This window comes from Camelus ferus, chromosome 33 (assembly GCF_009834535.1).
Source record: "Camelus ferus isolate YT-003-E chromosome 33, BCGSAC_Cfer_1.0, whole genome shotgun sequence".
NCBI classification, from domain to species: Eukaryota; Metazoa; Chordata; class Mammalia; order Artiodactyla; family Camelidae; genus Camelus; species Camelus ferus.
The window spans coordinates 6,134,435-6,156,460 of NC_045728.1; the positions used below are offsets into that span (position 1 = coordinate 6,134,435).

General features: G+C 57.4%; 2 protein-coding genes and 1 long non-coding RNA gene across 18 annotated transcripts in view; 1 reads left to right on the forward strand and 2 right to left on the reverse strand.

Annotated features, from left to right (window-relative positions):
• The window catches only part of ST3GAL4 (ST3 beta-galactoside alpha-2,3-sialyltransferase 4), a 33,182-nt gene extending 24,458 nt beyond the window's left edge, over window positions 1-8,724 (reverse strand). For 2 of the 11 annotated variants that reach the window (XM_032472385.1, XM_032472381.1), the window contains exons 1-3: window positions 8,547-8,677; window positions 8,071-8,161; window positions 7,356-7,445 (exon numbers count right to left, since the gene is read on the reverse strand). The gene's annotated coding sequence lies outside the window, so the exon portion shown is untranslated. Of the gene's footprint in view, window positions 1-257; window positions 767-7,355; window positions 7,801-8,070; window positions 8,162-8,546 lie in introns of those variants that run through there. The other 9 variants (XM_032472386.1, XM_032472382.1, XM_032472384.1 and 6 more) reach the window with 8 other exon arrangements.
• Window positions 8,725-8,887: 163 nt separating this feature from the next.
• LOC106729237 lies at window positions 8,888-15,510 on the forward strand. Of its 6 annotated transcripts, none has more exons than XR_004316860.1 (6): window positions 8,888-9,855; window positions 9,989-10,910; window positions 12,752-13,142; window positions 13,323-13,516; window positions 13,855-14,340; window positions 14,815-15,074. It is a non-coding gene; the product is annotated as an uncharacterized LOC106729237 (long non-coding RNA). The 6 variants fall into 6 exon arrangements; XR_004316861.1 differs by lacking the exon at window positions 12,752-13,142 and having other exon boundaries at window positions 13,855-14,031; window positions 14,196-14,340; XR_004316862.1 differs by lacking the exons at window positions 12,752-13,142; window positions 14,815-15,074 and adding an exon at window positions 15,180-15,510.
• Window positions 15,511-16,159: 649 nt separating this feature from the next.
• DCPS (decapping enzyme, scavenger) overlaps window positions 16,160-22,026 on the reverse strand; it is a 33,130-nt gene continuing 27,263 nt past the window's right edge. Inside the window, exons 5-6 of the mRNA XM_006181708.2 lie at window positions 18,412-18,522; window positions 16,160-16,561 (exon numbers count right to left, since the gene is read on the reverse strand). Coding sequence (XP_006181770.1) covers window positions 16,295-16,561; window positions 18,412-18,522 — 378 coding nt within the window. The 3' untranslated portion in view covers window positions 16,160-16,294. The remainder of the gene's footprint in view (window positions 16,562-18,411; window positions 18,523-22,026) is intronic.

Here is a 22,026-nt window from a genome sequence, read left to right on the forward strand (position 1 = left end):
AGATCCAGGGCTCTCTCCAAGGAAGCCTGTGCCAGAAGCCTTGGAGAAACGGAGGCACAGAGGAGGAACAGATTTGGAGAAGACCCAGGGGACCAAGTCACCACAGGGGCCCTGGCCCCATCTGAAGGTGGGAGTCCAGAGGACCCGCCCGTCCTCCCGGCCCCTTCCAAGAACGTTGTGCTTGGAGTGACAGGATCAGGGCCCTGGGACAGGGTGCCACTCACCCCCAAGAACACACCCAAGCCTGGCCAGCTCACCTGGCCTTCCCGGCCTGTCAGTCCAGCTGTTCTGGAAAGAGAACATTTTCTTCTCCCTCTATTTGGACAACTGCAGGGACAGTGATGGTGAGAAGAGAATGTCTGACTATTGAGGGAGGGGGCTGCAGGGAGCAGGGCCACAGGGCCTCTGAGGGGGGGCCCAGGCTCTGGAGCCGGGGGCCCGGGGCTGCTCGACAAGGACAGGCAGAGGCTGCGGCCCTACAAAGAGGGAGCCAGAGGGGCTTCTGGGATCAGGTCCGGGGCCCAGGAGGAGGGAACAGAGGCCAGAGGGCACCAGCGGAGAAGGGTTCCCATCTTAAGGGAATGTGATCGGTTACAGGGCGGGGTGAGGACGGCCTCTCCGGCCCAGCCCCAAACCCTGTCTGGCCTCACTCCCAGACAGGCCCACAGCCCCCTCCTCGGCAGCTCCAGGGCTGGCAGGTGGGGCTCCAGAAAGGAAGGCAGGCATCAACAGGACAGGGTCAGAGGACCTGGAAATGCAGCTTCTTCCCACCCTAGGAGGCCAGAAGCAGAAATGCAGGGTCAGTGTTTCTCCTCCCTCATCCCACGCTCCCCGCTTCTCAATGGTTGGTCTCTCTCACTGCCCTCCCTCTCCTTCTCCTCCGGGTCCCTGTCCCCTTTCCAACCACCCCATCCTGGTGTCTCCTTGTCCCCATCTCCAGCTCCTCCTGCCTGCCTCCCCCGCCCCCAGTTATGTAAGGGTCCTGAGAACACACAGAGGGAGCTTTGTTGTCAAACCAAATCCATACGGAGCCGGGATCGGCCAGCGCAGCTGTTCCCCATTCCCTCCGCCTTGGCAGGGTCGAGATCCCGGGCAGGAAGCCCCCACGCGCCCCCATTTTGGGAGGTGGGGGCAAACACTGGCCCCAGGCTCCCCAGGCAACTGAATGGGTGGCCAGAGATCAGTCACCACTGCGTGGGACCACAGCAGGGGACCAGCCGGTCCCCAGGACAGAACAAAGCCTCGGTGCAAAGCCAGGGCCCCAAAGCCCAGAGAGCAGAGCTCTGGGCTGGGAACAGGGCTGCACGGCAAAGGCCCAGAGGGGAGCCCAGACTCCCACCAGCGCATCCACACGTGGATGCAGGTCCGTGTTCTCTCCCACACAGCCCATGTACACACTCATCCACACACTTATATGTGCACACACACGTGTGCGCATGCACCATGTGTGCTCACCTGGAAGGCATCTGAGCAGAAATCTCTCTGCTCTGGCCAGCCTCCTCCATCCCAGCAGGTGCCACTGGGGGAAAGCTTCTGCTTTGGAGAGAGGAGGGCAGAGGGCAGAGGGCAGAGGCCAGAGAAGCTCCACCAGCCAGCACTTGGAGACCCTCTGGCTCCGGAATGAGATTCTGCTTTCCTGCCCAGGAAGATGTCCAAGGAGGTGGGTGAGGGCCCAGGAAGCTGAGCTTAAGATCAGAGCATTGCACACTTCAGGCAGGCACTGCCCCTTTACCAAATCCGCCTCAAAAATGCTGGAGCTGCCAACAAGAAGTGCTCCTGAAACTGCACTATCCCGACCCAGCCCACCCGAAGTCCAGCGGCCACGTCAGGCAGGACGGCGTGGATGCTGAGGCCTGGGGTGGGGCAGGGTGGAGGGCAAAGGAAAGAGGAGGAGGCAGACATGAAGGAAGAGAGGTGACCAGGATGGAGGTGAGAGAAATCTAGAGGAGGAGATGGGAGGGAAGGCAGAAGGGTCGGAAAAAGAGGAAAAGGACCAAGGAGGGCACAGCAGACGAAGGAGGGCGGTGTGGAGAAAAGGCCCCACACAGCCTGCGAGAGTGCCCCCACTCCACGAACACCCCCCACAGCCCCCACACACCCTCTCAGTCGGACAAGAGGGTCCAGGAACAGCAGGACAGGGAAGGGGATCTTGGAACCTGAAGGATAGAGCAGGACCTCAGAGAAAGGACAGACAGGGGCAGGGTGAGAGGGAGCACCAGGGAGGCCCAGGGTCCCTCCTGAGGCAGCCCCTGCCTGGGGGAGTGTCACTCTGTGACCTTGAACAGCAAGTTACTTTTCTGAGTCTCAGCTCCTTTCTTGCAAAAAGAAAGCGTTATTGAGAGGCTGCTGTGTGCCAGTGCGGTGCCGGGTGCTGGGGATATGACGGGGGTGAGACAGTCCCAGTCCTGCCCTGCAGTCTAACAGCAGCCTGGACTTCGCAATGCCTGTCAGCTGTGCACCACGGCCCCGTGAGCTACCCACATGCTATCAGCCCGATTATCAGATGTGCTGATGGAAAACCAATAAAGCCCCAGACATACCCAATTCACACAGCTGGGAGCACACAGAGGAGACAGTCTACCTGCCTCACTTCCTGGCCCAGAAAGAAGGCAGCCTTGGGCCCACCCTGAGTCACAGAAAACACACCCGCATATACAGAGCTGGGCCCCGGGCGCTGGGATGTTACTTGAAATGCACTCTCATTCAAAAGCGTCACTTACTCAGAGGAGGAGACCAAGGCTCCACGTGGGACCCAGGGCCTTGCAGCCTGGCAAAGCACACAACCCGTCTCAGAGCCCTGCCCTCGCCCACCCGTCTGGTTTGGCTTGTGCCGCTCTGGGCTCCTGGGGGACAGGGTCCCCTGATGTGACAGATTAGGACCTGTGGGGGGGGTGAGGGTGCAAGAGTAAGTGACAAGTGTGCAGGGCCGTCGGGGAGGCCTCAGAACAGGCTGGAGCTGGATGCTGAAGGACATGCAATCCAGAGAGCGGACTGCTGACAGCACCCAAGCTACTCGGGGGACAGGGGAGCAGAGGCGGGGAGCTGAGAACATGCTGTGGGGAATGTAAGGACAGCCTTACCAAAGCCCAACGGGGGTTTTCAAATAAAAATGCTTTTAGGCCAAGACACCCTCTGTCCCACTTTCAAATGAAATTTCATGTGGACACCCAGTATGTAGCAGGAATAAGAGTGGAGCTGTTTGGGTCCCAGCAGGAATAGGGGTGAACCGCCCCCTCCTGAGCCCGCACTCCTGAGATGACACCCCCTCTCAAGGGCGCCTTTCTTGGACCCAAATAAGGGGACAGCTGACGTCAGGACAGGAGGGGAGGTAAGGACCAGTCTGTTCAAGGACCTGAAGGCTGGGCTGAGGAGGGCAACAGATGGGGGCAGGAGTGTGGCCAGCTGGCCTGGAGAGGGGGGAGGGGGGGCCGACTCCTGTCCATCCCCCCGGGCTCCTGCCTGCCTCTCTGGTGTCTGAACAGACTGCGGGGCCGGGCCCTGGGACAGACAGCTCAGATGTCAGAGGGAAACTCTCTTCACCCCAGGAAAAAGGGGAAACAAGGCAGGGCCACAGAGAAGACAAGGTCAGAAAACCCAATCTACATCCTCCTCCTGTTCATCAAACAAATGTTTACTGAGCACTTCTTTGCTAGACATCGTTCCAGGCATGAAGAACACGGCGGTCACCAACAGGTTCCCAGAGCTCACACCAAACCCGAAAATCTCAGGGAGGAAAAGGCCCTGAAAGTTTTCAAACCCACCCACACCACAAACATGCCCCTCCAATGCCTGCATCTCCTCTGGGGGTCCCTGTCAAGGTCATGGGTCTAAGCTTGTTCATCTTCAGCAACCAGGCACTCGCTCCTCCACAGGCAGAGGCGCGCCTCTGGGTCCCTCCCCACCTAGCGGAGGCAAGGAAGTCAACAGAGCACTGCACGCACTGTTAAACCTACAAGTTTTATTTTATATCATGACAAAATATAAAGCCTCATGTCTAGCTCTGCTGGTTCTCAGTCAATTGCTTGGAACCAAAGGAAACAAGCAGGCTCCATTCTCACCTGCCCAGGGTTCCCAGGTCCCTCGGCCTCTGCCACGTCTGTCCCCTGCTTTGCTCCCCTCCCATGACCCTTGAGCAGTGGGTTCCCAAAGCTGGCCCCTGCTGGCCCCCACGTCTCTCCTGTGGTCCCTTCCAACCAGGCCTCCCACCCCCTGACCCGAGCCGAGAGGGCTGTGGTGGCGGCGGCCTGAGGGTGGGACAGAGCAGAAAAGGGTCTTTGAGGAGCCTCTCTGGCCTTGAGCCAGGCTAGGACGGGGGTCCAGGAGAGCCTGGAAGCAAAGCTGCTGTGACCTGGCAGGAACCTGGGGACGCCAGGGGCCGAGAGCAGCCACCTTGCCAGGGTCCCTGGCACACAGACCCCGCAGGACCCCTCCCCTTCCCCACGTGTCGTCGTGGTTGCCGGATGAGGCCTTGCAGCCTTGTGGGCGGCAGCCGGGGAGCTGCCTTTCCAAGGAATAGGAGCCGGCGGGCAGGCCAGATGGAAGCAATTACGGGCCGGGAAAGCGGGAGAGGTGGGGGCCTGGCAGGGGCTGGGAGGGGCCCCAGCAGGAGGGAGGAAGGCAAACCCGACCCTGCCCAGCTCGAGAGGCCGGGACAGGACGCCGGGACAGGACGCAGGGGACGGGGCGCCAGGACCGGCAGGGCCAGATGTGGGATGCAGGACCGCAGAGAGCTCTGGGCTGGGAATCAGGAGGGCCGTGTCCCCCCTTTGTCACCACCACCCTGTGGCCTTCAGCAAACCTCTCCACACCTCTGGGTCTCAGCCCCTTCACGGATCACAGGGCAGGGTAAGATGAGCTCGGGGGCAGCAGAGAACGGGGCTGAAAAGTGCAGGTTTTGGAAACAGGCCTAGGTGTGAGTCCCAGCGCAGTGCCTTAGGAGCTGTGTGACCTTGGCCAAGTGGCTTAATCTTGTCTTCATTTAAAAATGGGTTTAAAGAAAGGGTTGTGTGAGCTCACCTGAAGTGATGTAAATAAGTGGACAGCTCAGCACTTTCTTTTCTTCAGGTTTATGGGGCCAGACTTTTAGTAAGAGCTTGATAGTTAAATGCTCACTACTTCTGTTATTTGCCAAGTCCCTTCTATTGTAAAGACAGGTATCTACGGCCACTGCCCGGCCAGGGGACACGGGTCAGACCACAGGCCCTAGGAGCATCACTGCGGGCCGTGGAACCCACACCCTGCAGGAGGGTCTGGAGCCGAAGCAGACACTCCGGCGCACTGGCCCAGCCCTCTGCAAAGCGCTCTCTGTCCTCTTTCGCACAACCATCTTCCCCACCCCACCTCCCCAGGGAAGGTAAGATCCTGGAGCCCCTGACCCACTCAGGTTTTGGAGCGAAGCTGCCGCCAGGAAGAAGGGACCATCCTACTCCCAGACCTTCCTCGCCCTCAAAGCCCAGACACACACCCCACTGGCCCGGGCAGCAGCGCTCTCCTCCCTGCGGGGCTTGCGGCAGGAGCCAGGGCCTCAGGCTCCAGAGCGGTCTCATGTCTCTGTAGGGTGCCTTCGCAAGGGGTGGGGAGGCAGAGATCCAGCAGTAGGTCTCCTGGTCCCCAGGCAAGGGGCCAAGACTAAAAGAAAACCTGCAGCTCTGAATGGCCTTCCTCACTCTGAAGAGCAATCAACCCAGCACACCCGTGGCAGAGTCCACCGCCTGCTAGGTTCATGGGCGCCAGTCGGGGGCCCATGGCACCTGCCTGGGGCCCAGGCATCATGTACAGCTGCTCCCACTTGTAGCTACGTTTGACCACTTCCTCCATCTGTGGAATAAAGTGCGTCACAGCGTGTACACACACACACACACACACACACACACACACACACAGGGAATGTAGTAGAGGTCAGGAGGAAACCTGAGGCCAGAGGTGGCCAGCAGCCCTTCCAGGGGTACTCAAAACACTCATGCAAAAGTGCTGAGGGCCTCTGGGAAGGGGTGACAAATGAGAGAGGGGAATTAATAACCACAGCCAGCGCAACCCACCTGCCCTAGTCATTTCCTCAAGGAAACCAAAAATTTCAGGGCAAGGCCATGAGTCTTGAGAAGGAAGAAGGACCCTGAGGGCAAGGGGCAGGAGAAACCAACCAGCGGCTGCAGGGAATCGGCTGCAGGGAATCATGTAGCCACGGGGCAGCTGAGGAATCAGGAGGGAGGTCTGTTTGCTTTCTGGGTGCCCTGCTCCCCAGCTCCCCCGAGGAGCGGGGTCCGGTGGCCGCCTTGACCACAGTCTGTAGGTCTTGGCCACAGTCTGTAGGTCTGGGCCTCACACTGTGGGACCCTCTGGGACACTGATCTGAAGGGTCCCCTTCAGGAGGCAGGGGCTCTGTGTCCCCGGTGGCTGGAACCATTCTGTATGATTCTGAGGTGGAGGGTCCCCCTTCCCCCAGACAGAGCGGGCAAACCTTTAAGCTGCTCTGAGAGGAGGAATTCACCCAGAATGTGCCCATCCCAGGCCTGGGTGGGCAGCCGGTGCACAGCAGAGGCGAGGCCAGTGGCGGTTAGCCACAGATGACCACAGGTTAAGCTGGGACACAGGAAGGAAGGTCTGGCCACTCTGCTACAGCTGGAGAAGGGAGGGTCCTTTCAGGATTTGTTACAATTCTGAAAGCAGATTCTCGGCTCTGCCCAGAAAACTGGATCCTAGGACTCTAAAATGTCTGGGAGGGCGGAAGGACCAAAGAACTCCGTCTCTGAGGAGTGGGGGTTGAGGTAGTGCTCTGAGTAGGGAAGCGGGCAAGGGAGGGGAGGGAAGGGAAGACAGCCCAGAAGGCACCGAGGGCTTCCTTAGCTGGGCCTCCACTCACCGGCAAGGGGCCCTGTGGCCACGAGCAGCAGCTCACGCCACAACCACAGATGCCTCTCAGCTCGCGTCCCAAGCAGGAGACTCACTCTACTTTCTGAACTCCTTTCTCCAACACCCCTCTCCTCCTAACTCCTGTCAACCTGGACTCTGGGGGGGGGGGGATGGTCCCCACTCCTGTCTCTCCCTCAGCTGCGAGAGTGAGATCTAGGACCCAGGGAACAGCCTCAGATCTCCCACCTAGCACACTGGTGCTCAAGGACGAGGCACCAGAGCACTCCCAGTGGAGACAAAAGCAGGGCCGGGAACAGCTCAGAGGGACCTGGGCCACCTCGGCTCAGGTAGGAGGTATTCACAGCTCCCAGCACAAGAAAACACCCCAGAAGTTAATTTCTAGGCCCCAAACAGCTGGCATCTCCCAGGCACACTCTCTAGAATTATGGGGCAGCTCTGGAATGAGAGTGTGAGAGAAACACTGCTAACAGCAAACACGCACATACCTCTGCCTTGGCGCGGACACCTTCCACAGCGCTCAGCGCCTATCAGCTCGTTTACGATCTCCCCACAGATGCCAGGGCCAGGGCCTGGAGCTGGTGGGCGGCACAGCACCGTTCAGGAGAGCGCGGCATTGGTTTGTGCCTCTTGGGACACCCCAGCCAGACCAGGCCCGTTCCCAAGGTTCCGCAAAGAATAAGTCGGCCTGAACTTGGCTTCCACATTGTGCCTCCCCCCTGGCGGTGGAAAGCACAGGCTTCCCTGAGAAGCCTGTAGGGGTGCCAGCCCGTGGGTGGTCACGAGGTCAGACGGGCACAGCTGGGCACCCGGACACTGCCTAGAGCCCCAGCCTTCTGGTAGGAGCCCCCTCCCCTGGCCCTCAGGACCCAGTCTGTGGGACAGAGGGAGCAGCAGCAGTAGATCAGGCCTCGGATGGCCCAGACAGAGCCTCCCCCAAGACTGGGAGTGGAGGAGGCAGACGTGCTGGAAGCTTTGGGATGCCTGGGAGGTCCCTGCCGGCAGGGGCCCCCGAGGGGCACCCGGAGCAGACAGCTGCTACCATGGATTCTGGCCCCTCTGTACTCTACCTTCACCCCAACCCCATCCCTCCCCACTGCCCACCAGCCAAGCAGCTCTGAGGCACAGTAGCCTAGGCCCAAAGACCCCCACGACGTGGACCTGGTGTCCTCGCATGGCCAGCCTTCAGCTAGCAGCCCCCACCTTTGGACTCTTCTTGGCGACCTTGGGACTCCTGCACACAGAAGGACCCAGCAAAGCCTGTCACCTCCAGCAGAGCCAGCCCATGGATCTCCTGGACGTGGTAGGGCAGTTGTGGGGAGAAACCATGGCTCAGAGGCGGCTGAAGGTGGGGACGCCTCTCCAGCCTGGGCGCAGGGGTAGCGGCTAGAAACTTTCCAGAGAAGAGGACCGTCCTGTTCGCTCACTCGCAGGGAGCAAAGAGAAGCGGCTTCCCGCGAAAAGCGGTCCAGAGAAAGGGATCCCGGGGCTGTGGCCGCCCCCCACCCCCCACCCCGGGAGCCGGCCCCGCGCGGCGCCCACGTGCCCGGCCCGACCACCAGCTCCCCCGGCCGCGGGGCCGGGCCGGGCCGGGCTGGGGGGGGCACCCGGCGGCAGGGCCCGGAGGCGCGCCCCGCCCTCCCCCGCGGGCCCGACGGGCCGGGCCGCCGCGTACTCACCCTCGCGGGTGGAGCGGGGCGGGGCAGGGCAGTTCCGCGCGCAGCTCCGATCCGCTAGGCGCTCGCGCTGGAGGCGCGGCGCTGGCGCGGCGGCTCCGCTCGGCCGGGTCCCTGTCCCGGGCGCGGGGCCGGCCTGGGAGCGGGCGAGTCCGCCTGCTGGGAGGCGGGGGCCCGGGCCCGGGCCCGGTCGCGGGGCGGGGAAGGGGCCGGACACGCTTGCGCACACGGCCAGGGAGCCGACTGGGGAGCAGGCGGGTGGAGGAGGAAGGGCGGGGTGGAGGAGGAGGAAGGGCAGGGGCTATCCCGCTTGCGGGCGGGGCCGCTGCCGGGCGGCTCGGGATGGTGCGGGAGCCGCGGAGGCCCGGGGGAGAGGGCGGGCGGCGGGGCCCGGGCGCGAGGGGCGCGGAGGGGTCGACCGACCGGGCAGGCGCGGAGGGGCGGGAGAGGAGGCCGGTGGGGTGAGGGGAGAGCTCTGGCGGGCGCAGCCTGTGAGTGGCACCAGAATGGATGTGCCCAGCGCAGCCTCTGCACACCCTCATGGGAACAATGAGACCCAACAAAGGGCTCTCCGCTCTCCCACACGGTGAGCCGCATCCTTCCCTCACGCAGGAAAGCGAGGCACTGAAGAGGGAGGGCCACCCCACCATGCACAGTGGCCAGGTGCCCTGGACAGAGACCTGGGCCCTTCCCCTGCCCTGCTCCAGATATGCTGCCCCCACACTGTTCCCTCTACATCCCTCTTTGCACACCCTCTCTTGGCCTTGAGAAAGCGTCTCAGTTTCTGTTCCTTACTGAAGGCGCCAGGCATCCTGTCTCCGGGGGAAACCCCATCAGGCCGCTACCCTAGTTCCTGGGGCCCACACACCGCAATCAAACCTGGGAACTATTCAGGCCAGTAACAGTTCAGAAGTCACCCACAGAACAGTCCTCAGCACCCAAGACTCTCTTTCATAGGTTAGTGTTTACTGAGCCCTCGGTGTGAACAGCCCGATGCTGGGGGCTCCAGGGCTAAGAGGAAAGTGTAAGACACCCCACCACCATCACCACCACCACCCAAGGAAGCTCACCGTCCAGTGACAGAGAGAAGGCTCACGGTGGACTCCCATTCAACAATAAGGCAAGACAGGATGTGACTAAGTATAAGGTGTAACTGCCGAAGAGGAGTCACAAGTGTCAGTTCAAGATTCATTTCACCTGAAACTGGACGGACTGCTTATCGGCTGAGAACAGATAACACAGAAAGCTCTACCCTGCGTGAACAAAGTGGAGAAAGCAGGGTGAAGACAGACAGCCTCAAGTTCTTCCATAGGTGACTGTTCCCTCCTAAATCACACCTTGTGTGGGCAGAGGTTTTTTTCTGCATTTCGCCCATGTCTAACTTAATTATGTTTGAATTGTGCCTTTGTCAGGTATTCACTCAACAAATATTTATTGTATATCAGCTCCAGGTCCGGAACTAAGCTAGGGAGAAAGAACACAATGACTTAAGTCCCTGCCCTGGGTAAGGCTAGAGGAAGATGGAATCGCTTCCCTGTCGTACAGGTGGGAAACCTGGCCCGAAGGGAGTGAGCATCCACCCAGAGCGACTGGGTGAGTCTGGCAGTGCTGAGCTGAGAATCAGCCCAGTGTCTGCACTTCAGTCAACTAGATCTCCACACAGTTGGCAGTTCTCGCTGTGAACCACGTAAGCTTCACTTTGTGGGAAAACAGAACAGAAGGGTCCACTTTTGCTCCTGGAGACCTGATTTCCAACTCTGCCTCAGTCACTAAATAACTTTAATTTTCTTACTGGAAGAAAATGAAATAAGTGTGCCAATTTAAAGGGCTGTAACACAACGTTGTAAAATGACTATAACTCAATTTTTTAAAGTTTATAAATTTAAAAAAATTAAATTTTAAAAAATAATAAAGGGCTGTTGTTAGTATTAACTCAGGCAGTGGACCTGAATTTGCTCTGGAAGTACAAGGTGCTATGTAAGTGTGTGCTGTTGTTCCACGGGTGGAATCCCTCCTCTGTCCTATAAGCTGCATTCAGATCTCCTATCCCCACCCTCCTCCAGTTTATCCCAGGCCTGGTGACTGGGTGCCAGAAGCTAACTGTAATCCTGACTTCTCCCCTCAGGCCACAATGTGCTGACTCATGATCTTTCCCCTCCGGCTTCTCCATGGCACAGCCAGATGCTGACCTAGCCGCCTAGAACCCGTCATCCATGGGTCAGGAGGATTCTGGTACTTTTCATCTGGAGCCCCTTCTGCCTCTCCGGCCCCTCTTCGGCCCATCTGCAAGGCACTTTGAGTGGCTCAGCAAGAGGCCATGTGGTGGGGCAAGCAGGACTCTGGCTCCTGAGACCGTCCCTGTCGGAGGTGAGCTGTGCCAAGGTTGCATGAAGACAACCTGAGGGTCCATGGTCTGGGTTCTGGTCCCCTTCTCAGCCATGCTGCCTCCATTCCCACCTCCTCTGCCCAACCCCCCCCCCCCCTTACCTCTCTGGCTCTGGCTCTGCTGTGGAGGAAGTGGAGGACACCGCTCTGCTGGGGCAGCAGAGGGCCCTCGCTCAGAGCAGAGGGAGGAGGCAGAGGACAAGGGGCGTGGGAGGGGCAGGTGCATCTGGAGCTGGGGGGCCCAGGGCCCGCGGCTCCTCCCTGGCAGGCAGGGGTGTGGGTGGCAGGCGCCGAGCTGCTTGACACATGTGCCTCACAGGCTTCTGGCCCCCGTCCCTCACACGTGCCATGTTAGCATCCTGCCCACCAGGAGGAGGGAACGGCAGGTTGCTGTTTGAGGAAGAAACAGACCCAATCCGGCATTTCAGAACACTTTTAAAAATAGCAACTCCAGGATGGTGTTTCAGCTCCTATTTTTATCAGATTTATATGGCTGGACGTTGGAACTGAGCAGTTCCCAGGGTTCTCAATGGCAGTGGACATCACTATTGTAGTCTTAGAAACTGGCCGGTAGGCCAGGGCTAAAATGCATTCCAGGAGCCCGTAGGCAGGAAGAGATCCCGAGAAGTCATTGCACACAACTCTTGTCTCTTTTGGGGGCCATAAGCAATTAACCACAGATAGTTTGTGGTTTGTTTTTTGCCTTAAAGTCTCTTGGTTGCCATGACTCCACTACATAATCTAGGATTTCACGGCCTTCTAATCTAGAGGTCCATTTAAACATCTAACCCAAATATCTCTGGGCGCAACCTTTAGGCCCTTCTTGCAGTAGGAATATAGCAGCTACCATTTATGAGCCCTTAGTATGTCCACAAAACTCACTTATTTAATCCTCGCAAAACCCCTCAGGGTGGGCACTGCTATCACTCCTAGTTTAGGAGCAGTTAAGGGACTTGCCCAAGATCATATTTGGTTATGATGCAGCTCCTATGCCGGAATCATCACAACATGCTGGCTCTCCAAAGGAGGTAGAACAGAAGTTAAGAACTTCCCCCATAGCCTTGACTTTCATTTCTTCCTCAAGGTCCTGAAGAGAAAACTGGCCAGGGTGCTATTCGATGTGTGTGCCCCCTGCTAGAAGCCAAGTTCTAGGTCCCAGCCATGCTGAGCCATGGTCTCCCTGACTGCTGGGTTTTGGCTTCAGCTGGCCATTTGGCTGTCAAGGTTTAGCCCAGAAGTCTGGCTTCTCTTGGCATAAGCTCCCACAGCCCTCTGTGCTTTTCCACTCGTGGAATTACTCTGTAATCAATGCCTACATTCCTCACTATGGTAAGCTCCAGGAGAGTTCTATGTCCATAGTCTTGCTTAAAAAAAGAAAAAAAAAAAAAAAAAGTAGGGTAGATGTTTACAACCTGCTGATTGAATTGAAACACTTTAAACAAATATAGCCCATGCTTATTTTTTTTATCAGTGGTTAAAACTTGGTAGCTTCAAATTTATATAAACTTCAGAATCCAATGTAATTTCAGTAATAATATAGAACAACTGTAGGGTTGCCAACATTAATTTTGCTAGGCAAAGCTATTTAAAAAACAAGTACTATTAATTATCACCATCTTCTTACAAAGGACATTTTAGCATTCTATACATATGTTTGAAATAAAGATTTAGTCCTTTCTGAGAAGAGTCAGCAGACCAACATGAACCTATTCAGAAAGAAAATAGATACATTAAAATGTTTAGGATATAGAAGTATTACAAGAAAAATATTTTCAAGTATCACTTGGTATGTAATTGTTTCTTAATTTTTTTCTCCATTCCAGGATCTATATAGGCAACAAAAAGCAGGCAATGTGGAGCTCACTGTCCAACTTGTCCTGAAATGTTATTTTTCTCAGTTTCACGAAGGAATGTTGACAAATGTAGAACTCTCAGCAGTTTTGCTCTATGAGGAAACATTTGGGCAAACTGAGAGGAGCCAAGGAACAGGAGTCCTGCCTCCCACCACTCCCTCCCCTCCCCAACCAAGCTGGGAAGGTGGCGGGGAGCCATCCAGGATTTATCCAGGCAGGGTGACATCTACCACGGCTCCAGCAGAGAAGGGCCGCAGGCGCACACCGAGGGCACGCAATAAAACCCGGAAGGCCCTCTTTCCAGCACCAGGAACAGATGCACACACTGCCAGAAAGGGGCTAGGGTTGCTCCTTAGTCAAGGTGGGGCTTCAGGCTCCTGGGTCTGGCTTTCTCACGATGCTGTCTCAGAGGAGGGAGGAGGCTGGGTTCTGCAAAACGAAAGCAGCAGGAGAGCTGAGGCCGAGGAGGTGGGTGGCTCTTATTCTGGACTGAGAACCAGGAGACTGGACTGGATTCAGAGCCGAGCTCCTTTGCTTGCAGGTGAAAGGCCTCAGGTGCTGGTCTAGCTGCCGCCACCTGCTCCGGGCCCAGGATGCTGTGATGGAGGGAGCTGCTTTTGGATCCCCGTGGACAGAGACTCCCTAGACACAAGTTCAGAAGAAGCATAACAAAGCGACTGGCCTCCTGACTCGGCCAGTTCTTCCCTGCAGCTCTTCCAGAGTCCCACCACTCAGGTGAGATGGAGATGCAGTGAAGGAACTGTTCCCAGTGGTGACAAAGTCAGTCTACCTCAGGCGGAGAGTCTCGAGGTCCATCACCTAGGCCCCTTTTATCCAACTGGCCATTTCCCAGAGTAAATGCAAACAATTCTTGTGGGCAGTGACCCTGGACACTGCTGGGGGCTTTGGGGGCAGGAGGCTGAGCCGGACGTCTTCTCCCAGAGCAGTTTCCGGCTTGTAGGTGCTCCCTGGGTCTTAGTTACTCCTCTTGCAGGCTCTGGGGGAGAACTGACTCTCTTCCCCTTGAAAAGCAGAGCGGGTCCTGACACACAAGCATCATCTCTGCCTCCCAGCCCTGCAAGGGAGCAAACTAAGCCTCCCTCTAGATCAGCCCCTAACTCCTGTCCTGTCCCGTCCTGTCCTCTGCTCACCAACCCCGCTGAGCCATGCCTCTGGAGGGTACCAACCACAGGTCGTACTGCCTTCCTGTTCCCATCAGCGCTTTGCGGTGCTGGTCGATGGAGACGCTGGTAGGTATTTGGTGGATGGATGAGCAAACATGTGAGGAGGGGGATGGGACAGATCAGGCACTGATCTGCTAGGGAGTCAAGGCTGGAGAGGCCGGGGATGCCTTCACAGGGCACAGCTCCAGGGAGTTAAGAGACCCATCCTGGCTGTCCTCCTGTTGGTCCAGGATTGGCCACCTGTTAGTCTTACCTGAACATTCACCCTCCGTGTGAAGCCGGATGAAACCCTCGCTGACAGAACTTCATCTGTCAGGGGCTAGAGGACGCTCCCAGGATGGAGTCCCTCCACTCTGCCAAGAGGAAGCTCTCTGGGTTAGTGTCCCCTCCACTCCTCTGATCGGCCCCGTTTATTTTCATGATAGTTCAGGAGGAGGTCCTCTTCAGACCTCCCAACTCTTTATTTTTCTTATACACGGATGACAAGGACAAGCAGGGCTCCCCTTCAAAGCCAGCCGGGTGTTCTGTGGCCAGAATCCCCACCTGGCGGGGGGAAGCTGGCTCCCGCCCCAGGGCCCCACTCCCAGCTCTTCCCTCCAACTGGCCCCTCAGCACCCTCGACACCCCACTTCACTCAGGCCTTCCTGCTGGAGGCGCGCTGGGTGGGCCACTGTGCCAAATGCTGTTGAGATCCCAAAAGCCCACTCTGGACATCAGCCTGGGGCAGCCCTCTCTGCAGGGCAGCCTCCCCTGTGTTGTCTCCTTTAACTCCTAAGTTCGCCGGTCTGCGTGCCCACTGGCCTGGAGGCCGGCAGCTTCATTTTAGTCACCTCTGTACCCCACGCTCAGGACACTGTCAGGACCAGTCAGCCAGTGAGTCAAAGTGTGAGAGGAAGCAACATGGTCCCACGTGGCGTTTACCCAGCAGATCACGGATCCTCACCCCTGCTCCCCTTTACAAAGAAAGAGGCTCAGGAACAGGCTCTGGATGCCTTGGGTCTGGGACAGTGTTCTGGGGTGAATGTCGACCCCGGGAGGAGAGCACGGACCAGCATCCAGGGCGGTGCCTCACCTGTAGTACATGTTTAATAAACACGCAAGGAACAAACGACTGGAGCTCAGCTCTGAACCCAGCCTCCTGGCTCTCGGTCCAGGGGAGCAGAAGAGCCACGCCCCTCCTCCGCCTCAGCTCTCCTCCCGCTTCCATTTTGCAGACCCCACCTCCTGCCTCCTCTGAGAGAGCATCATGAGAAAGCCAGTCCCAGGAGCCCGCAGCCCCACCTTGACTAACGAGCAGACGCCAGCCCCTTTCCACCAGCACGTGCATCTGTCCCCGGTGCCGGAAAGCGGGCCTTGTGTTTAACTGCGTGCCCTCAACATCCGCCGCGCCCGTGTCCCTGCTCTGCTGGAGCAGTAGTAGATGTCACCTTGTCCAGATAAGCCCCTGATGGCTCCCTGCAGCCATCAGCATCGGACACTTTTAAGTCCCTTCCTGGCCTTGTGACTCTTTGGATGGGGACCTATGACGCTGGTCACACCTTGAACCCCTGCCCCTCAAGGCTTTTGGACTCCACTGCAACCATGTCATTTTGCCCTGCTGAGACACTTTGTATTTGCTCTTCTGGTTGCTCCGTGTGAGTTTGTTTTGTCTTCCTGCCCAGATAATGAACTCAAGGCCAGGGACTCACTGACCAAATAACGGAAGCAAAGGCAGGCATCTGGGGCTTGTGTCACCTGATTCTCATTAGAGCCCTCCTCCTTCCAGGCAGCGATCTTCCATCCTTGTCAACAGGAGTTTATCAGCGGGGTTGGCTCACGTGCGGGAAGTGTGACCTCAATGCTCAATGGGAAGGGAAAGAGGAAGTACCACAAAAAAAATTGATAGATTTTTTTCCAAAAAGTTTTCCTCTTTGGTTTTTTGGGGAAACTCCCAGATATAGGAACCTAGAAAACTAACAGAAAGATACAGCAAGGGGGAAGGAAGAGGGCCACGGCAGCAGGAGTGGAAGCAGAGGTAGTCGGACTCAGGACGCGGGAGTCAGCGAGGACAGGCAGGTGCACAGGGACCCAGAGGGAGCCCTGCATCCTCCCGGCCGGCTGCAGCCGCCACCAGACACTCGCCCCCACTCAAGACCTTCCCTGCTGGGTTCTGCCCACTCCACCTCCCCAGGCCACGCCGGCAGGCCACACCAAATGAGACCGACACTTTATTCTCATGCTGGTAAGAAGTCAGTACAAAATACACTTTTAAAAAAAATTCACTTGGTGCTAAAAATCCCACCCCCCGCCCACATCAATGTTTTTCTCCAGACGGCCCAGGGCGGGGGAATCAGCTTTTCTGGGCCTCCTGCAAGAGCGCGAGCAGGGGGTCATCGGCCCTGAGGGCAAAGGTGAGGGTACGCCGCTGGTAGTGCTCGGGGTCGTGCTCCAGGTTCTCGATCACCTCGGCCAGCAGGTGGGCGCGCTCCACCCCCGCGCCGGGGGCCTCGAAGCCCAGCGCGGTGAAGTGCACGTGCAGGTGGTAGTAGGAGGGCAGGTAGTGCAGGAACACACGGAGGCGGTCAGCCCTCACCTGGTAGCGCTGCAGGATGGCCTCCTGGTGAGAGAGGACGGTGACGGGGGGGTCACCCTGCTGCCCGTAAAGCAGCACCAGAACCCCCTCCTGCTTGCGATGCGATCAGCCTCTGGACATCTAGTCAAAGCCCTCCCCACAGCTCTCTGCCCACTGCTGGCCTCAGATCCCTCTCTGCCAATCTAGGGAGTCAGCAAGTGCGGGTGACAGCAGCAAAACTGGAGGCGCTTTCTCCCAAAGGAAGGGGGCGGTAGCCTGGATCAGCCTCCCACATGGTAAAACCTCAACAGTCACCGCCGGCCATCTAGGAAGTCCCGTTGCTAAGGACAGGCCCAGATTCCCAAGACCGTGGGGCCTGTCCTCCCCCGGATGATTTACCAGCACTTAAATCACCCAGACGGCAGGAGGAAGCCTTGTTCTCCCTCTCAGCATAGAACAGAGTGGAGCAGGGACACCAGGAGATGGGCTGGGGCTGCCTGGGGCTTGGGGAAAGAGAAAGGACAGGGGAGGGGCCTCGGGCAGGCGACTGTGAGCCACAAGGTCTCGCTGGACTCCTGGCAGGAAAGGAAAGCATCGACTGTGGCCCCGGCTCCCTCCGCCCACCCCAAACTTGCTCAGGGGTAGAGCTGTTTCTACCCAACCTGCTTCAGGAGCCCCCAAGGCTCGGAATTACTACGAGACTCATTTCCATTGTGAGCAAACCTCTGAGGCCGTCAGAGGTGAAGAGAAAAAGACAGGGCCTCAGTGGGCTCAGAACACCCCAGAACTGTACTCTATGCTGCCATGTGGAGCTCCCCCAGGAGGTCTTGGCAGCAGGGTGACACCAGGGCCAGGGCACCCAGAGGGCTTCCGGTGGGAGTGCTGGCCTGGCATCTTCTGGAGAGAAAGACGCCGTGCTCAGCCATCCAGAGGTCGTTTCAGCAGAGAAACGGGTCACTCCAGAGAGAGACAAAGGCAGCCAGGGAGACGGTGCTGAGGGAGGGTGGAGAGAAGGCAGGCTAGGCACAGTGACGAGGGTGGCTCAGAGGTGAAGGGCCTGGAGGTGCAGGGAGGGTCCCTCTGGGCAGAGCCCCACTGGCAGGTCTGCGTCGCAGCCCTGGAACCACCCTGGTTGAAACAGGTGAGCCTGTCCCCTGCTGGGTACCCTGGTGACTGCAGGCTCTGGCACGGGGGCCACATCTCCTGATTCCTCAGAGCGGAAGCACGGCTGAGACCAACCAGGCAGAATGGCAGGCTCAGGAGGATCCCCTCCAGACACTGAGGCCCAGAGAGGTGAAGTGCCCTGCCTGAGGGCACCCGGCGGGCTAGGGTCACAGTGTCAGAACCAGGACCAGTGTCCAAGATTCTAGGCTCTCTTCTTCCATCTCCCTTCACCTCCAGGGCTCCTTTTACACCCCGCTATTTCATTCAATTCAGCAAATCCCCCAGGAGGAAAGTATCCTAGAATGCCAGGTGCTAGATAATGCATGTCTCTGCTCTCCAGGGAGATGAGAAGGGACGTGGAGACATGCGTCAGGTTGTAGGCTATCAACCAAGAAATGTGTCCAGCACCACGTGGCTGTCACAAGCAGGACAGGCAATCCTGGGATGGGAGGGCATCCCAGATGCAACCTGCAGGAGAACGGCAGGGAGCAAAAGTGGGAAGCCAGGCTGAGGAGGGCCTGTGTGGGGTGGAGGGGGCTGAAGGTAGAGATGGAGGGCAGGGCAGGACCAGGAACAAGGGTCCTGCGAGTCCACCAAGAGCCTTCATGGGCCCCCGCATGGACATCCAGAGATGGACTTCTGGGAAGGGTGAGGAAAGGGGCCCCAGAACACACTGGAATCGGAATGTAATTCCTCTGGGCTCCAGGGTGAATTCAGCCAAGGTGGCTCACCTGCCCCTCCCAGAGGATGTTCCTGAGCAGTGGCAGGTGCTCTGGAGTGAGGTCCCGAAGCGACTTGATGCCCCGGCGATGGCAAATGGCGATCAGGTACAGGTCATCGAGCTGTGCGGAGACAGACAGGGTTAAAACGGGCTCAGCAGGTGACAGGGCCAGGGAGGCTGCCAATCCCGGAATTCCTCCCAGAAGCCAGGAAGCACCTACACCCAAGGCCTGTGGCGCCAGCCACAGCCAACCCCAGGGACCCCGTGGCGGGACCAACCCCAGTCAACGTGTGCACCCATGTGCCCAAGGTGAGTGGGACAGTCTAAGAGGTGGAGGTTCTGTTTATTCTTCCTGCTGAAAAATATTATGAGAATATTTATATACTCACAGCTGCTGGGAAGTGGGAGGTAGGAAGGAGGTTCAAGAAAGCGCCAGGGTCAACTCTCATGGTCTAACTGCATGTATATAAGTAACTGCCTTAAGACATAAAGTGACAAAAGTACAGGAGGAAATTGATGCAACATTGTAAACTGACCATTCTTCAATTAAAAAAAAAAAGTACAGGAGGAAGAAGGAAAGACTAGCTAGGCTGATCCAGAGAGGCTTCCTGGAAGAGGAGGCAGGGGATCTGGGTCTTGAAGAAGAGGTAGGGTTTGGATAAAGAGCATTGAGGAAGAGGCAAGTGAAAACAAAGGTTGGAGGCAAGAAGTATTGGGCACCTAAGGCAGAGAGTAAACCATTCCGTTTCCAGAGTCAGAGGCTGGTGAGGGGTGACGAGGCACGTGAGGGGGGACAGGGAGCCTGAGGCCAGCTCGGCACCAGCACAGCCTCACCCTCTGCTCTCTTCTCCTATCTCATGGGACTCACGGGTGGCCCTTCCTGCTTCCTTCCTGGAAACAGTGCCTGGCTGAAGACCCGGAGGTCACCTCAGCACAAAGACCCAAGGCCAACAAGATCTTGAGCCAAGAGCAAATGGATGCTTCCTCCCACCCGTCTCTGCTCACCCACACCCGGCCTTGGCCGGTTACCATGTCCATGTGTGAGGCAAGCCCCAGACACCAGGGCTCCGGGGGCAAGGCATGGAGACAGTCCAGCAGCCCTCAGCCCTGCAGTGTGAGTTGCTAAGATTCTTCAAGGAGATAATTTGGGGACCATGAGTCACCCAACCAAATCCCCAAAGGCCCCGACTTAAAAACTGAAAATGAGACTTTCCATCTGGTGCCCGATGTCCAACTGGGCCTCTTCATGCCACACACACCCCTCTCTGCCGCAGCCCAAAGAGGCCAGGCTTTCTGCTCCAGACCCACTGCAGACTAGCCCAGTGGGGACCTTCCAGCTGATGGCCCGGCTGTGCCCTCCGGGGCTTCAGTTGTGCCCACAAGTCTCTTCTGGACTCTTCCTTCTCGTGGCCTGAGACCACGACATTTACTCCTCCGCCTGCCCCCTGCCTGCTAGGGGCCCAAGGAGAAGCAGGAAACAAAACTGCTTGAAGATGGAAGCATGTGTGCATGCCTGTGGGTGTCTTCAGCTGTTCTCACGGTCACTGTCACAGGACTCCCAAATACCAGGAGCATTTGTTTTAGATGATCCCTGCTGACCAGTCTCAACCACGACAATAAATCACACCTCTCTGCTCCACTGGTACGGAATGAGGCATGACGCCTGGGTTGGGCATCAGCTCACGGGCTGGGTGAGGAAGGGAAAGGAACCCAGACTTTGGTATCAGACATGACCTCAGATTTTCTGCAGGCAGCCAAAGGGCCCCCAGCCCAGAGAGAGGATCTGAAAAAAGCTAGACAAGGGGCTGGCCAGGCTCTCGGGCTGGCACCCCGAAGGCAGCCCATCAATCACTCAGTGGGGACATGAGCAATCTCTTTTTATAAGGGAGGACGGTAAAACCAGAGTAACAGCTTCCTAGCAAGGGTGAGTGAGGCGGAGAACGGCTGGAGCTTTGAAGCACCACCTCTCCTTCTCCGGAGAGGCTCCAAGGAGGCACTTCCTGTCTGAGTGCTTTGGACACAAGAATCTGAGTTACAAGAACTGAAAATGGATGTGTGTCTATATAAACACATACATGCTGACACGTATAGTATGGAAAGACTGTCTCTGGAAGGCGAGACACAGTCTCTTCTGGGGAAGGGAAATGGAGGAACTGGGCTGAGAGAACTTACTTTCACAGTCCGCTCTTTGCACTGTTTGCTTCTTACCACACACATGTATTAACTAGACGCACTTTCCAAAATAAGCAAATGAAAAAGAATTTACAGGCTATCTCTTAAGAGAACTGAGGGATTCTAAAACCTCCAGGGAATTAAGAGTGTCTAGGAGACATCAGGCACTTGACAAATATTTGTGAAACAGATGGATGGACTGGGTACTTGACCCCGAGCCATCAGCTAGGGGAACAAAGATACACTTCTGCAACACTCTAGGGCGATTACAAGACCCCTCAAAGCACATGCCAGACCCTTCTCTTTGGTCCTTCCCTGCTGGAGGAGGACGACGGACAGAGGTCCAGGCCTGGCCTATCTCCCTGCTGGACACACTGCCTGATTCTAGGGAGCTGTCAACCTCAGTGCTCTGTCACAAGTCAGGTCTGAGACACTGAAAGGTGGCAGTACAAAGAGGCAAGTGCTAATTACGCAAAGGTTAAGGACAATCACACCTGACTGCCATCAAAGGCACTGATACTTAAGCTGGCCCGTTCACAACCAGGGGGTGAGTCGCCCCAGCCGTATGGCTGGGAGCCCAGTGCAGCTCTCGAAGCCTTTTCTGTCTTAAAGGGGACAGAGAGAGGACAGCTCCACTGGCAGGCCAGGCAGGACGCCTGCCAGCACCAGGTCAGAAGGACAGAGGATTTCCGTTTTCGGTGCTGCGGGTGCCAGTGTGTTAGGGCTTCTTGAATGGGGATGCTTCTGCTGTCCTGCATGGCCCTCAGACCACCATCCCCCGTGAATCACAAGGTCTTCAGTCTTCAGGGATCTTGTGAGTCACAAGTTCCTCTTACCACATCCCCCACCTCCTTCGACCCATCTGTAATCCAGAACCTGCAGGTGTGGGCCACCCAGGGGACAGACAGAGTCCCCAGAGCCACACAAAGGCACTGCCCAGAGTTGCCGCCAGTATTCCCATTCCATAGCCTTGTGCCAGCTCCCCAGCCCCCCGCCCCTGCCCCAGGGCAGGGATAAGCTGCGGGGCAGGGGAGAGGGCCGCCTCTGCCCTATGGTACCCCACGAAGGGAGGGCTGTCTTCGCAGGCCTACCAGCTTCTGATGAATCATACTCAGTGCTGCAGAAACTCCCTTCAAATCCCCCACCCCGCCTTGAGCCATGTTTAGGAACTCCCATGAGCCTCCCTAAGACACAGCTGGCACTCACCTGCCTGTGAGCCTCTGAGCCAAAATTCTATGCCCCTCACCCCAACCACAGGCTCTGGGCACCTCTTCTTTGGCAACGAAGGAGGGACGTGGCTGGTGGGGAAACCACCAAATCACACCAGGCAAACTGCAGCTAAGCTCAGCTTAGGACCCAGAGGCCTAACGGACAGGCCAAGCTGAGAACGCATGAGAAGGTGCCTGGCCTCCAGAGCAGCGGCTCTGGGTGATCACGTGACTGTGAGAGGAAC